We start from the raw sequence: 15546 nt of genomic DNA, 5'->3' as shown, positions 1-15546 counted from the left end.
ATTTTAGGAATTTGAACTATTACATTGCTAACAAGCAAAAAAATTTGCTTCCTTGAAATCCCCTTTTAAAAAATGAGGAACAATGAGGAGGATTTTCTGATTGTAAGTCTAAAAAAGTGTCAATATGACACCACATTAAGAATAGAAAACAAAAATAAAGTATTTACAGCTTTACAAAGGAAAAAGAAAGAGGTCATCAAAATCAATTCCAGCATTTCCACAGGTTTTTTTTTCTCTGACAAGCTTTTGATCTGGTTTCTACAGAGTGGTTATATGCAAAAGGAACAGGACCACTGTCAGCTAAATCAGCAGCATTGCTTGTAACTAAACCAAATACCTCCTAGGGAAACTATCAAGGACCAACCCTCGTACTCCTCAAAGGTTGATCTGCCAAGTCCTGTACAGCCTAAAATGAAAATAAAACCCCAATCCCAAGTATGAAGACACCTCTTCTTTAAAAATGGATTACATATGGTTATAAGAAACAGACACCAACAACCATGGTAACTTACTGTCGTACACATCACCATCATACACATTATTTCTATACCCTCTACGATAGCCCCACATCCCTTACACTTACCAACAAATGCAACCCTATTACAGATGCTCCTCGTATTTATGGCTATGATAAACTGTAGGTTACAGCTAGCTTGTTTCGACAGCTGAATTTCTGCTTCCTCACCGGAGCTCACTGTCAAGCTGAGGATATTCTTTCCTACCCTCAACAACACTCAGCCTTTTTCCTACTAGGACACTGAGTTTTAAAGAAGAAAAATAAACAAAACCCAAAACAGCAGCTAAGCCGGACGGCCGTTAAAATTGCTCAGTTTCTCCAGTACCAAAGAGCATTTCATAACTGAGGAGAGCTGAACACCAGCCTCCGACGAGGCTGATTCGCTGTGCAAGTAGATTGCTTAACAATGCCTCCACCAAAGTCACTAAAGCATTACAGACACTCAGCTTTGGCAGATGGTTTCTCAGCCTCGTGAGAAGCCATGTATTAGCAGCTGAAGTTCATACAGGCTTGAAAACCTTAAGAGTACTTTATTGAAAACATGCAGTCCCAGCCCCCTCAAAAAAATATCACCTCTCTTGCTCCCACCCGCCCACCCCAGCTTACAGCCCTAGTGAACATGACATTTACCACTTTGGCCACCTAAGAAACAACAGGAATGAGCACTTTGGAATAATATTTTTCTTTTCCAGAGAAAAGTTATTTACATTTACATGATAAAATAGGCTTTGGAAAAGCCCCTAACCCCCACCGCAGGAACCAAGAAGTTGCTAGCTACTCTATGAATAACTGCACTGAGTATTTCAATAAGTAAAGAAACCACAAGGGTATCCTTGGATCTATTTTCTTGGACAGAAGCCATGGATTGTGGATCGTGGTCTCCACATTGTGGATCCAGACGGATCACCCCAGTGCTCCTCCCCACTCTGAAAAACACAGGGAGCCCATTTGATTCACGTGGCCTAAAAGCACCATCGTGTCCAAGCCGGAGATGGATCCCAACAGCGATGAAAATCCAGGCAGCAACACAGGCAGCTCAAACTGAGAAGACATTACTGTACCCACAGTTACAGTGAAGTCCTGCCCCTCTGCAAAGCCACGCAAGATGGAGAGACATTTCTGCCCAGGTGTCTCCTTCGCTGAGACACTTGTGCTCTTTTTGGACAAAAGCAACACTGATCTATACTGGCTTTATGCTTACAATGCAAGCCCACTGGTTTTTGGATCAATACATAAGAGAGCTTGGAAACAATACTCAGGAAGCAAAAAAGATTGGCCAGCTTACCTTTACATAACACTGAGAGGGTGCTTAAATTGGTTATTTCCCTGCCCAGTCCTAGCACTGCTCCTACATAGCAGTTTCTAAGCTTCCTGGCAGGAAAAAAAAAAAACACCAAACATTTGGTATTTACTCCAAGTCTTGCAACTGCTAGTTAACGACACAGTTAACTTGAGGCAGTATTAACTACACTTTCAATCTTGGTCTAAAAAACAAACAAAAAATTATTGGCTGAGGTTTATACCCTGTTTTTACCTGGCTGAGGTGCTACAATTCCCATTAATAATCGTGAACAGCTTGATGATGCCAGAGTTTCCTCACATACCACCAAGTGACTTGACTTTTGATGCTGCTTTCTCCTGTGCAAAAATACAGAAAGATTGACAAAGCCTAGGTCTTCTCACTTTCTCACAGAGAAAGCACATGGCTGTTCTTCCCTAATTCTAGGGCAGCAGTTTAGGATTCATTTTACTACGCCCTAAAAAGGATTACAGTATTTTCTGATGTTCAGCTTTCCAGAAGAACAGTGGTCTGGAACTCTCCCAATGTCATGTCTCAAGCCTACATCTATACCACCACATGTCAGCCTATCCTGATGCTTCAACTATCCCACTCTAAACATCATGAAAGCAGCATAAAATGGAGTTACCTCCCTGTCAGCAAAGTAAAATCTGCAAACACTATGGTTTAAAAAAAAAAAAAAAATCCTGAAAAAAGAAAACACAAAACACAGAAACTGAAGGGCTGATTCCCCTCTTAATCCAATCACTGGAAACAAAGGCATTGTAATACGACATTCCTCCTCAAAAGAAGCTCTACAGATAACTAACATGTGCAAATGTGTTTTTAGCTTTCCTTTCCCCAAGAGATAACTGTAGCCCAGCAGGGACCAAACATTCCATATAAATAAGGCGAGCTTTTTTTTTTTTTTTGCATAGTAGTTTATCAGTGATAGTCCCACCCCACTGAACCCTCCTTTGTCCACCTGCTTTGCCACCGAGCTGAGACCTGCTTCTTCAGATTCTGGAGTCTAGCAGAAAGCTCGTACAAATCTCAAAGGCTCCTTCACCCAGAAAGATGGAAGGAAGAAATTCCTCTTAATATTGTATAACTGCTTAATCCTAAAGGCTGTCTCTAAACCTGCTATTATTTTTAAATGTTTACAGTTCAGTTTGAAGGCATTGTTTTCCGTGCCAGACATTGGTAATTGTACCATAATTGTCTTGGGCTCGCTTCTCATTTTGCCAGCACTCCTTCTGCCAATCAGTGCCGCAGTTCAATAAAACCATAAGCTTATTGAAATGCCCAGAGCCTTTGCAGCACCATTCTCTGCTGCTACCAGATTTTTTTAAATAATATTTTTATATAAAAACACCTGCTATTAATATTCCACTGGAGCTCAAAGTGGCTCAGCTTGGGGCAAAGGCACAATTAAAACACCATGTTTTCTTACAGGACTCTGCATTTATGATTTGTATAACAATAGAAATTTACAGCACCAATCCTTGGGTGGGGTGGGGATGCGTGTAGGAATGAGTCCTTAGAAACCCTGTGCGAGGGCTTATAAGTCTTTGTTTTTCCCCCATCAGTGTATATTGTATTTTAATCTTTTCTTGTGTCTTCCCTTTCACCAGAATGTTCCAAGTACGTATCAGCTGACCATGGGCTCCACATCCGTCTCTCTGTCCAACTCGTCCTGAATTTCATCTGTGTTTCCTGAGTCGCTGCTGGCTACAGAGCTGGGAGATGGAGAATTTCTGTAGAAAAATTCAGAGAACAGTTTAGACAAAAAATTAAGTCTCAGTGACAGAAGGAAAGCCAAAAGGAACCTTCAAAGAAAACGGTCACTTTCACTTCCCAAATTAATTTCAAATATCCTTTATTAACATTAAGCTTTGGGTTTACAGTAATTATCAGTAGTAAACTTAAGTAGCCTGTGTGCTGCCACCCCACCCCTGCCATCTCCTATACAAACATAAAGGCTGCCCTAAGTTTCCTGATGGAGAAATGGAAACTATGTCCAATGAACATCCTAGGGATGCATCCTAGGAACCTGCATTACCCCTAATACGTACAGAAAACTCAAAAAAGTTTATCATCTTGTTCTTTTAAGCCAGGATACGTACTGAGAGCGAGCAAGAGAGGAGACAAATCCCTCATAGTATGGGGTGCTTAACGCATGAGAAGATTAAAAACCAAGTTCTTTAAGTCAAGATTTAATTTGGGCTTTTAAGAGTTTTAGATCTATGATGGCAGGAGTAAAAGTCCATCCAAGTTAGAGATCCCTGGTTTTACCAGTAGGTGTTGAACCATCAGAAGTGCTACGGTGTGGGGGAACCTGTACACTGTTACAGGCTTCCCTTTAAGACTGATATTTGACCCTGAACAAAACAAGATTATCTAAAGGACAAAGCTTTAGGACAAAATGATGCTACTGCCTTTAAAACAACTTGGCAGGAAACAAGAGCAAAATAAATTCTTGAAGCACCCCAGGCAGAATGGTAACATCTTATTACCTGTCAGCTGAGCCTTTGATAAGCCTACGACAGGTTTCCATTTGTACATCCAGGCCCCTTTTCATACTACACATTTCCATATATTCATGAAGGTGGCGATTCATGTCACTCTTGGCCGTGGCCAATTCCAGCTGTAAGAAATAAGAAAAAATAATCAGCCTAAGCTACGTTGCTAGCAGCTTCTCCCAGCTTCACTCAATTTTACATACTGGTGGGGATGCTAAAGCTGCCCAGAGCCAAGTCAAAACACCGCACAGTATGTTTAACCTCACTGTTGTACACTGCTAATGTATTCATCAGCTCGTGAAGTGTATTTTAATCAGAGCTCAACACTGTTTTTAAACAGCGCTCAAGTTTTTTTTCCCCTGCTGCTTGGCATCTTGTTTGTCAACATGCAGTAATTAATGAAAGCATATTCTAAGCAGGGCAAAAATTTTGAGAAGCTACAGCTGTTGTGTCTGGCAACCTCTGAGGCCACATCTTGTAAAGCATTTCCCAGTGTGATGGTGGATATGCAAGGCAAATAGGGGGGAAAAAAAAAAAAAAAAAAAAAACTGCGTTTTTTTTATTCTCTTTGTTCTGCAGGTTCTCTCTCCCACCAGCTACAGATTTATGCTTACTCAGTAACAGTGCTGTATAGAGAATGGTATTTAGAAAAATAAATCCCAAGGGTATGTCTAAGGAAAATGTCTTTGTATTCTTAGATATACAAACATTCCATCTTTCCTCTGTGGGTATACACCACCAGAACACTGCGCATGTCTTCATACCTTAGAAACAATTCACATTGCCATGAATCACTTCCTTACCTCTATCTGCCCTATTGTTTCTTGGTATTCCTTATCTCTCGTTTTAAAGAAAGACTCTGTTTCATGGATCAAGTTTCCCAGGTTTTCTTCCTGCAGGGGAAAGAAGGACACAAAGTATTAGACAGAAACTAACAAGTAATTCAGTAGCAGACTGAAGATTTTCTTATTTAACCTCACTTAGAAATGCAGGTTGCTATGCTCTTTCATGCAAAGTTGTTTGTTTGGGGTTTTTTTAAATACATTTTTTACACAGACAAGTAATATTCTGTTTCTTAAACTGGCATAGGAGAAAACACACGGTATCATGACCACAGCTTTGTACACAAAGATAAAGTCTCTGATCAATGAACCTACAGACCAAAGCTCCAGCAATTAAACACAGGTATCTGATGAACCAAACCCATGGATTTTCCCGAACCTTTCACAGTCTGGTCACACTTAGATTGCAATTGCTCTCCAGCCATAGAACAATTTTCCCTTGAGTTGACCACACCACTACTTACAGCTCTGCACTGGAATTCTCATCTTCCTTTTACATATTATAACTCTCAAGTCCTTCCAGTCTCCATTACCTTGCACGTACACTCTGCACACATTGTTTCCTATTGAAATTCTTCACTTAACTGCTAGATAAAGAAGCTCGTTCCAGCACACTACTGATGAAAATATCACACATAAGAACATATGCTGTCCCAAAGGAAATATCCTGCTAGACAACAGCTCCCGTATCATCGTGGCTTTGGATTGACAGTACAGTCTGGGCTACAAAACACACAGCACTATTTCATACTGTCAACGAGATAAAAACAATGTCATTGTTCTCTCTTTCATATTACTACCTACCTCCCTTTTCCAGACGAAAAAAAAAAATCCATTTAATGCAACTGCACTGATGAGCTATAATTATGTTTCCAACCTCAGGCCACATCTGTGGCAGCTTTATCAGGATCATACCTGGTATCAACGTAACCAGCCTAGAGTTACAAGAATCATTCCACTTATCCTTTTATATGCAGAAGCGCTTTAAGGAGGAAGGTCATAAAAGAAGGTGGCTAGGGCACCGTGTAAGAACTTGAAAGGAGTAAAGCCAGTGGAAGGAAGATTCTCACATGTAAAGCACTATGTTAAAGACCAGGCACAGACGGAGCAGTCTTTATTCCGAATCTCCATCTACAAGACAAATCTACCCTTCCCTTGTATAATTTTCATTTAGAAGGATTTAAGCTTCTTAAAACCTTTAGAGTTTTCGCACAGAGGGTCTGAGTTCGGCAATATTCCCTCTGATAGCTGTTCTTATACATGCACACATGGGCATATGCAAATAAATCTGTCACTAATTCCAGCACATGGCTACACATTATCACTCTGCCACTCTCCCTGCTCAAAAGACGACACGTAGCTAAGTACGCTGCTTCTGCAGTCCTAGCACTTCTGAGTAATCTCTGCAGTTTCAGAGTATGCCAGATGATACACAAACGGGAAGATGTAAATTAACACACCCCTGGCAGTCAACACAAGACAATATTCAGGAGACTGCTGCCTCAGCATCTTTACACTACAGCGATGATGGAAGGCGGCAGGATTATTTCTTACCTACTGCTGTCGTGCTACCCGGTAACAAAATAAGAGCATCACATTTAAGACTACCCGCACAAAGCCAGACCTTGCCATTTCAATCACTCTTCAGGCTTGTTTAAAAAGGAATCGCTCAATGAGGCAGGATGCAGCCGTGAGCCTACTTTGTGTGGGATCTTAAGGATTAAAAGCTGTTTATTATCCACCAATGCCGGGAGATTCCTATTGACTGGGAAGATGGAAGCACAAGATTCACGGGTTCAGAAGATCCCTGGGGCCTTAGGCAGTCCTGCAACCACAGCTTCTTTGTTTGCGACAGGGTATGCATCCTTTTAACATCTTCCACACTCCATCCCCCACACTACGTGGGCTATTTTGATCATTAAAGTGTGAATGATAATCTACAGAGAAAGTGAGATGCTGTGTGGAAGATATAGGGCTTTAGATAAACGACTGCTTAGGGTGACAGATTGCGTGATGCTCCCGTAGCAGCTAGATACCTTGGATCTTCTGACAGTCACTTGGTACTTTTAAAGACTCAGTTTGAAGGAGCAAAAGAAATGAAGTTTGGCAAATAAACTGATTGCACAGACTGAAAAGGAACCATAGAGAGAAAGTACTAAGAGGATTTTAAAAATCAAAGCAAGTTTGCGTGGCAAACTAGATCCCCAGTCAAATATCCAAAGGCTCAAATGGCTAAGAGAGCAGCTGAGGGATACAGTTTCTGTGGAGAATAGTTCAAGAAAATAACAGCAATAAACTCACCTCTCCTTGGAGGTCAATTGAAGGATTACAGTTTGTGAAGTCTTCCCAAAGAAGCAGCGTTTCCTCATTCTCCTCCCATGTTAAACTATCACAGTCGTCATCAAAATCAAATGTCTCACGACTGTTAAAATAACAGAAAAAGCATTAGTGAAAACTACTCCCTCAGTCCTTTAATTAATCTACTAAAAAAAAAAAAAGGGGGCTATGAGAAGTGAATGAAGGAGACAATGCAGCAGCTGAAAATCCTCACAGTTTTTACAAACAGGCTTTGCCACTGTCCAAGTCCCTCGCTCCTGGGCTCTTTGCCACCCCAGAACAGAATAAAAGATCCTTGTTAGCATTCCTGGTTCAAGCACACAGTCCTAGCTCTGTCCTCCAGATGGTGCTGCACATTAGTTTCCCCTGTTTGCAAAACCACAAAAATGTTTTAAACTATTCTTTTCATACGTGGGAAAATGAGCCCAAACACAGTTCAAGGAATTTTACAAGAAACAGCCACCAGAAGACTCCCTGCTGATTTTCATGCTGAAGTTCAGCCAACATTTTCCCTGCAGCGCTTGAAAACATTATTTTTGAAAGTAACAGCTATGAAGAAACTGAACCCCAAAATGATGTGCAGGTGAGAACAAACACATTGTTGACTTGAACACCACAGATACTATGACAGCCACTTAAGACTGAGAACAAACAGTGGCAAGTGTGGCCTTTGACACTGTTATTTGGTCAAACCCTTTTAGTATGGTCAGTTGTGCAATAAAGGAAAGTTTCAGAAGGCACTCGAGTCCCTTTTGGTTTGAACAGCAGCAGAGCAAAACACTAGTAGCTGCTTCTTGTCCTTGTTAAGGAGGTCTGACAAAAACCTGAAACTGCTCCCAGTAATCGTCTGCTAATTTCAGACTGATGCATTTTTATTACTTTAGTTCACTTCCTTTCAAGCAGATAACATCTCAGTGCGGAAACCGAGTCCAATACTGTCTTTAGGAGGCTGAAGAGCTTGGCAAAAGAGTCAGGCCATTTGTCCATACTCAGCATGACTTTAAAAAAATAATTTAAAAAAAAAAAAACAACAAAAAACTTGGACATACATGATTGAGCCTCTTGCAATTCAGCTACTTCAGCTCAGTTTCTTTTTGCAAGAGCTATCCTTGTCAGAGAGCACAAAGGCTCCCAGTCCAGACTGCTGCTTACTCCAGACATACACTGTCCAAAGCCGACTGCATTTTGACTTTTTACTAGTAGACACTTAAAGATTAAGTTCATTACAGATAAAAAGTTGCTTTCAGTTTCTGTTTATGACATAGGCTATTCAGCTATTTGTAAAATATTATTTTCTACCTCATAAAGCCCCCACAAACCCAGACATCCTTAGAGATGTACCATCTTCAATAAGCCATAAACACTGTTCTAGATCAACCCAATTTGCATGTAACAAGATTCCTGCAGCATTATGTGCCAAATAAGATAGGAGCAGGAGATAAGAATTTCATTAGCATCACCAGTAAAAACTGGGTATCACAGGACAGGCTTAAGAACAAAACTGAAAAATAAATGCATTACCAGCAGTAGCTAGATTTTAGCCTCTTGTTTTTCTAAAATATCCACACTGCCACACTGAATTCCAGCAGTGGAGAAGTCAAAAATTTGTATTTATTACACCGAATAATAATAAGGGCCTAAAGACATCTAAAACCTAACAAGAGGAGTTACCTACAACTTCTGCAAAAAACATGCCCTCCTATATGTGAAATTCAGGCAGGCAGAAAGAGACGCACCCCAAAAAGAACTTTTGGCAACAGCCTGACAACAGAAGAGGAACTAGAGCTTCTTAGAGAATTTCTTGCATACTCCTACATATTAAATACTGTCCTACACTGTGTTGGAAAGCACTGGGAATTCCTCCCTCTGCGGTCACTGCAGAAGTTGGCAGAAGACACCCATATTCAAATGCTAGGGAAGTCAGAACTATAGTGCTTGCTGGGGCTTTCCTCTGGCAAAAGAAAACAGCAGAGACCCTCAAAATCCTCCCCAGGCTGTGGCCATCTCCATCATTTCTAGAACAGGAGGAAGAGAGCAGCAGGGCACATCGCCAACTGACTTCCTGAACTGCTTTGAGTAGCACCAACGTGCAGAGTCTCTTCCCAGCTTCCACAGCTTTCTAAGACTCCAATTTGGGGTAAAGCTTTAAGCAAAACAAATTGCAATTCTTCCAGTTTGGGGGATCTGAGCTTGCAGCAAGGTTACAGCACTGACATTCTTGGAATCTAGAAACTGAGCTTCTGGACAGATCCACCACTGATGTTTGCCTGTAGCTGAACTGAAAAAAATCATGCAAAATACTACAGAAGTTTGTATCCAGTTTGGACTGAGCTTTCAGTGACACGGCCAAATTCTATCCAGCCCAAGCAGCAGCAAGGTTCTTTCCAAAACTCTGGAAATCTAATATTCAGCAAAACATACAGGACAGGCTCAAGTTTTGTAATTTTTTTTTCATCTTTTTTTTTTCTTCTGTTTCTTCTTTTGCTACTGTAACAACAGCATATAAACATCTAGTTCTACTACTATATTTTTGTATTCTCTATAGTCCTCCCTACTTAAGGGAGGAACAAAAAATCAGTTTAATTTTATTTGAACTTCCAGAAAACCTTTGAGTACATACCATCCTGGCAGCTCAGGTTCAACTCATAGTGAGCACTGAGCAGAAAAAAAAAATAATGCTTCTAAAAGCATAGAGAAGTAACTCAATATTTGCATTCTGGGGTTAAGTCTGCATTTTGGAATAAGTTCTCCCCACGCTGCCCACGATACTCACAGCTGATTAAACATACGCTTCATTTCATCTGTGATGTTCAGTGAACAGCTGACCTCATCATCAGAAAACCTGCCATTGTCTCCATCCTGTTCAGAGAGGTCATCGTCAGATGGGAGCTTGCGTTCTTTCTTCTTGGAAGCCACCTTAATTGGAGAGAAGAACAGTAACTAGAAGGTTCAACTGAGGTACTGTGCCATGAGGGGCAGAAATAAAGAAAAAGAGAGCCATTAGGTTTGAGCGAATACAACTGTTCATCAGTTCTCAGGCAATTCAGGGATTGCATCTGTTAATGAGAGGTGAACGCGGAGCACAAGGAAGCGGTTCAGAACGGCGAAGAGCAAAGCAAGCTGCAGGCTGCCAGCGCTCTACAGATGTTCATCTGCTCACGGACACCAGTCTGTGATCTACCAGAGAACATGCAGAGGTTAGAATGATACAGGGTAAAAGCATAAGCTGGCAGGAGTGCCCAGGCAGCAGGCTCGAGAGCAATGACAGAACTCTCCCTCTCCTGCCACCACCACAGGCTGTTGCTCCCAGCATTGAACCACCACAAAAGATAGACAGAAAGCTTTTCTAGATAAGCCTTTATTTCAGGGTCATTCCCACCCCATCAGCAGAGGCAGACTGCTAATCTTCAGGTTGACCAAAGAAGGGTTAACTGAACCATGAAAATGCCTGGACAATCTCAAAGAAATGAAGTTTACAGATGTGCAGAGAACTCAAGGGATACCCCTGCGAAGGGAACAGAGGATCACTTCTTCATCTGAGGACTGTGAACATAAAAGATATTCACAGATGGTGCCACAGAGCCACAAACACACAGCCCACTCCCAGCCTAGTGGAGTTTTCCCTCTACCTGGCATGGAAGCTGTCCCTTACTGGTATTGTTCTCCATGATGATCATTTTAACCACTGCATGCTTGACCAAAAGTGCTCTTTGCAGTTACCTTTGAGCAGAAAGACACTGCAATTCTACTCAAAGACAAGAAGGAACCACTAGCACAATGCAAGGGCTCAACATGCTAGAAAAATAACTGTCTCCAGTAAAGAGATTTGAGTCTTTCAGGATACCATTAGGAAAAAAAAATAAAAATAAACATTTAGGCAACTTCGCTAAGCCCAAAAGCACAACCAATAGAGACCACAAGGATCTTTTACAGTGGTTTTGTACAGCACTTAGCACAGTCTGTGGCATCACTCTACAGAGAAAAGCATCAGACTTACTGAAAGACTGAACAAGACACGTTTAGATCAAAGCAGAAGGAAGATGGGTTAATCACAATTGAAATCGCAGTTATGACAGGAGACCAACTGCACTGGGAGTTACAGGTTTGTTCCACGCAGAGCTGTAACTGCTTGCTTTTGGAGCATATTAAATTACTTTCCTGCTAGCACCAAGGAGCCACCATAGCTCAAGGAAAGCAACTGGAGTTTCTAGTCTCACAAAGCAGTCATAGCTCACCACCACAGAAGCATTATTTCTGGCCACAGAGCTTGAACCAGAAATAAGAACATTCAGATGACAGTTCTACAAGCTTAAAACCTCTCACTTGTGAAGGGAACAAATGTGAGGAAGCCATTTATACAAACCTAGACCCTGTAATGCTTTTTTTCCCCCTGCATTCATTGTAGACTAGCATCAGACTAACAGCATGTCTTACAGAGCATCCTGAGGCTTCTTTTTTTAAACTCTCTAAATTTTGTGCTCTTAGTACTACAGCAGCTTCTGCAGAAGAGAGCTACTCTTCAAGACCAAGAAAGAAGAAAACAGGTCTACACAGAGACATTTCCAGAAAAGGCAAATGACCTGGACCACACTCCTCAACGCTGCTCCCTCTCATCCCCTCACTTCTTGTCCTACCCTATGGAAAATTCATGGCCTAATCACCTGGAATATCTTGGAAACGTCTTCAGAGTTGCGCTGCTGCGCTACATCACACAGCTTGGCTGTGATATCGATTCGACGACAGATGTCCATGTCCACCTTCATGGCCTTTTCTTGAATCTTTGTGTCCAGGTCTGTCATGGGCTGCAGGAAGGACAGTAGTGATTATCTTCTATTATTATACAGTTCAGGAAAGAAGAGATACCCCACAGTATCTCTCTAACCCCAGGGCATACCATTCTTACACAACATTACATCTGCTCCGGGAAAGGCAGTACATGGACAATCTAAATAGACCAGATAGCTAACAATTAACATTCATATCTGATTCTAAGAAAATTTCAACTCAGAGTGATTTGCCACCAAAAAACCCTTATACCCACCCCAAAACAACTGCTAGATGTGCCAACAGTAAACTTTTATGGGTCAATAAAGCTTTAAAAGTGGAGAAGAACTTTGTTGAGCATGTGCAGAACAGAATGAAATCTAAAACCTAGTGAGTATGCAACACTGGCTCCCCTTTCAGACAGGAAAATGGTGCCTGCAAGGAGAACTTGCTTTTAAAACAAAATCCAGGCTACTCAGCAACTTCATACATACCATGAAAATGTAAATCAAGACTGGATCTGAAGAGATCCATGAAAGCTTGTAACACAGAAAATACTCCTTATTGGCAATAATCTGACTTCCAGCCTAGCAAAAATTCTACATGAAAAATATTTTGTCTTGCTTCACTCTGGGCAGCAGTTATAAATGTAATTTATAAGGGATACTCCCACTCAGACAGTACAGCTGGCTCCTTATGAGGAAACACTGTTCCACAAAAAGTTTATTTTCCAGCCTAGACGAGACTCACTCTGTTAGAAAGTACCACTTCAATGGCTAGGCAATGCTTCCACTTTGATCAGAAAAGCAGAAAACTCTTTGCAGAGCATTCTTAAATACCAAATTCTCTTTCCAAGAAGAAAGCTTTGGGTTGGTTTTTTGGTTTGGTTTGGTTTTTGGGGTGGTTTGGGGGGTTTTATTGGTGTTTGTGGTTTGTTTGTTGTTTTTTTTTTTTTAATTATTACATAGAGTTCTTCTCTAGCACCTGTCAACCACCTTTGAACAAGTTAGAGATTTTTGTTTTCCAAACACACTGAGAAAAAGAAATCTCTAAACACTGACACACTCTAAAACACAATCATCAACTGAATAGGTACCAGCGATTCTCATCCACAGGAAAGCAAGAGTCACATGCCAACATTTTGCATTTCTCTGCTCTAAATATTTACGCAGTGGGATTCAAAACAAGCATCCTCACTGGTTTCCTTAGGCTCTCTTCTCCCTTACAGAGTTTGCAAAGCCTAAAGCACACTTTCTCTCAAGATGAGGAGGATGTTTGCATTCACCACCACCCTTTTTGTACACACTGAGCAACGATTCTTCCTCAGCAAAAAAGTCATCACAGTGATGCAGCCCTAACAAGTTTTCTCCCTTTCACACTGCCTCTAACCAAGCATGCCTATTCTCGATTAAACACCAAGAGAAGAGACAGCTAATTGCCAAATTTCGCATGAACAGATCTAGTGGCCCTGAGAGAATGCATTTGACACCAGGGAGCTGGTTCTGCAAGCTTCTATAAAGACAGAAGGCAGCAGTTCTACACAAAATTACAGAATAAATAAGCATAATAGGACATATTCATTAGACAACTGGCATCAGCACTACTTCAGTCTTACAGAGGAAGGCACCGTACTTAATTCACCTGGAATATCTTTCTAGTCTGCATGAGTACATGCTCTCGGTATGTCTAAATATTAGAAAATTATCCAGTCACAGCCTGAAAGATGCCTCAGCTTTGAAGGGAATTCAATATCTAATGAGACATGAGGAAATTCCTGTGAAAAAGTCTCTTTTTTTAAAAAAAAAAATAAAATAGGTCAAAGCAGCCCTGGAAAGAAAGGCAGATACCTGAACCAGTGATACTGGGTTAATCTCCTCAGAGCTTTCATAAAGAGAGTTGGGAAACACATATAGCATCCTCCTTTTTGAACATGACTTTCTTGCATGACTGGGAGCAAAAATCCCCCTTGTCAGCAGTACATGGTGCTGCACGGTGAGGAACCCTTTACGCTAACCTGCGAGTTCTCCAACATTTTTTTCCACGGCTGCGGATCGGAACGCTGGCACTGCCAGCTGTGGAGAACGGGGAAGGGAGGGAAGAGTCCGGGTTATGGGGTAAGCAGCAAGTTAATGCATCTCTACACAGACCAGACAGGAAGCAGGGGGAAGGGTGATCTGTCTGATGCATTAGATCATAAAGGCAGCCATAATGCTAACTACAAAGCAGCACTCACTAAGACCATAACCTTTTTATGAATGAAGCCATTTGCATGACACACACATTTCACAAAGGCAGTGGGAGTTGGCCACTCTGCTCTCCAGTGTACTTACATCACTCATCAGACCCTTAAAGACCACAAGTTCTGCTTTCAGTCTCTCAATCTTTTCATTTAACTCCTCCTGGAGAGCTTCCGCTTCCTGCGCCTCCTGCAAGAGAAAGCACACAAAGAGCTAGGAGGGAAGAGGCCAACATGTGCTTCCTCGCTTAACCTGAGCGGGGCTGATAAGGCACGTCATCACCCCCGCACTTCACTGTCAGAAAATTCACCTTCCTGCTTCAGCTTCCAGACATTAACACTGTTCTCCAGCACACAGCAATGCGGTCAGCTGCTAGTTAGAAGAGTGTTTTTTAATTTAAAAAAATTCAAATAACTACTAGCCTCATAAAAGGTGCTGAGAAAACCTTATACCTTTCAATACACATTATTCAAAACTCACCTCTCGCAAGGTTTCTACCATAGATTCCAGGCTCATTCTTCTTGTCAGTTCCTCTTCCCATCTGAAAGACAAGGTTCGTAGGCGAAGTGTTAACTATGGAGAAAAGTAATTCCCCCCCCGCCCGACCAAATCACAAGTCTTCTGATAGCTGTTGGAAGATGACAGTTATTTGAAATGTAAAGCAGATGGTCCCCTTCACTTGTACACCCTCAAACCAGCAGCATTAAGTTGGTGAGAGAATAAAAGCTAAATCCATTTTCACTGGCATCAGTGCTCTTCCTACTCTCCTATGCAATATTTGGTTGCAAATAAGGTGGGAAATTTTCAGCGCAAAAAGAATCAGTTGAAGGTAAGTTATCTGAATCAGCACTCTTACTATTTATCTATTCGGTCCAATCAATTCATACGTTTATGTGCCTTCCATATCAAAATGCTCAATAACCAACATGCCTCCGTCATTTCCCAGCACTGCAACTGCAAGGAGAGTACTCAGGCAAGCACCCTGGAACGCAGGGTATAGGCAGTGCTGCTGCAGTACTGCATGGGTAGAAGAAAAGGAATTACAGTT

At 41.5% G+C, this 15546-nt stretch overlaps 1 protein-coding gene across 1 annotated transcript in view; it reads right to left on the bottom strand.

Moving 5' to 3' along the window:
- Nucleotides 1-1130: 1130 nt before the first annotated feature.
- Nucleotides 1131-15546, bottom strand: part of IFFO2 (intermediate filament family orphan 2) — a 39530-nt gene continuing 25114 nt past the window's right edge. Inside the window, exons 2-9 of the mRNA XM_074924765.1 lie at nucleotides 14979-15039; nucleotides 14592-14687; nucleotides 12159-12299; nucleotides 10271-10413; nucleotides 7462-7582; nucleotides 5122-5211; nucleotides 4313-4443; nucleotides 1131-3553 (exon numbers count right to left, since the gene is read on the bottom strand). Of these exons, the coding sequence (XP_074780866.1) occupies nucleotides 3448-3553; nucleotides 4313-4443; nucleotides 5122-5211; nucleotides 7462-7582; nucleotides 10271-10413; nucleotides 12159-12299; nucleotides 14592-14687; nucleotides 14979-15039 (889 nt within the window). The 3' untranslated portion in view covers nucleotides 1131-3447. The remainder of the gene's footprint in view (nucleotides 3554-4312; nucleotides 4444-5121; nucleotides 5212-7461; nucleotides 7583-10270; nucleotides 10414-12158; nucleotides 12300-14591; nucleotides 14688-14978; nucleotides 15040-15546) is intronic.

Source organism: Athene noctua, chromosome 22 (assembly GCF_965140245.1).
Source record: "Athene noctua chromosome 22, bAthNoc1.hap1.1, whole genome shotgun sequence".
NCBI lineage: Eukaryota > Metazoa > Chordata > Aves > Strigiformes > Strigidae > Athene > Athene noctua.
The sequence above is the reverse complement of the archived record's forward strand: the minus strand, read 5'-3'. Positions and strand labels throughout refer to the sequence as shown.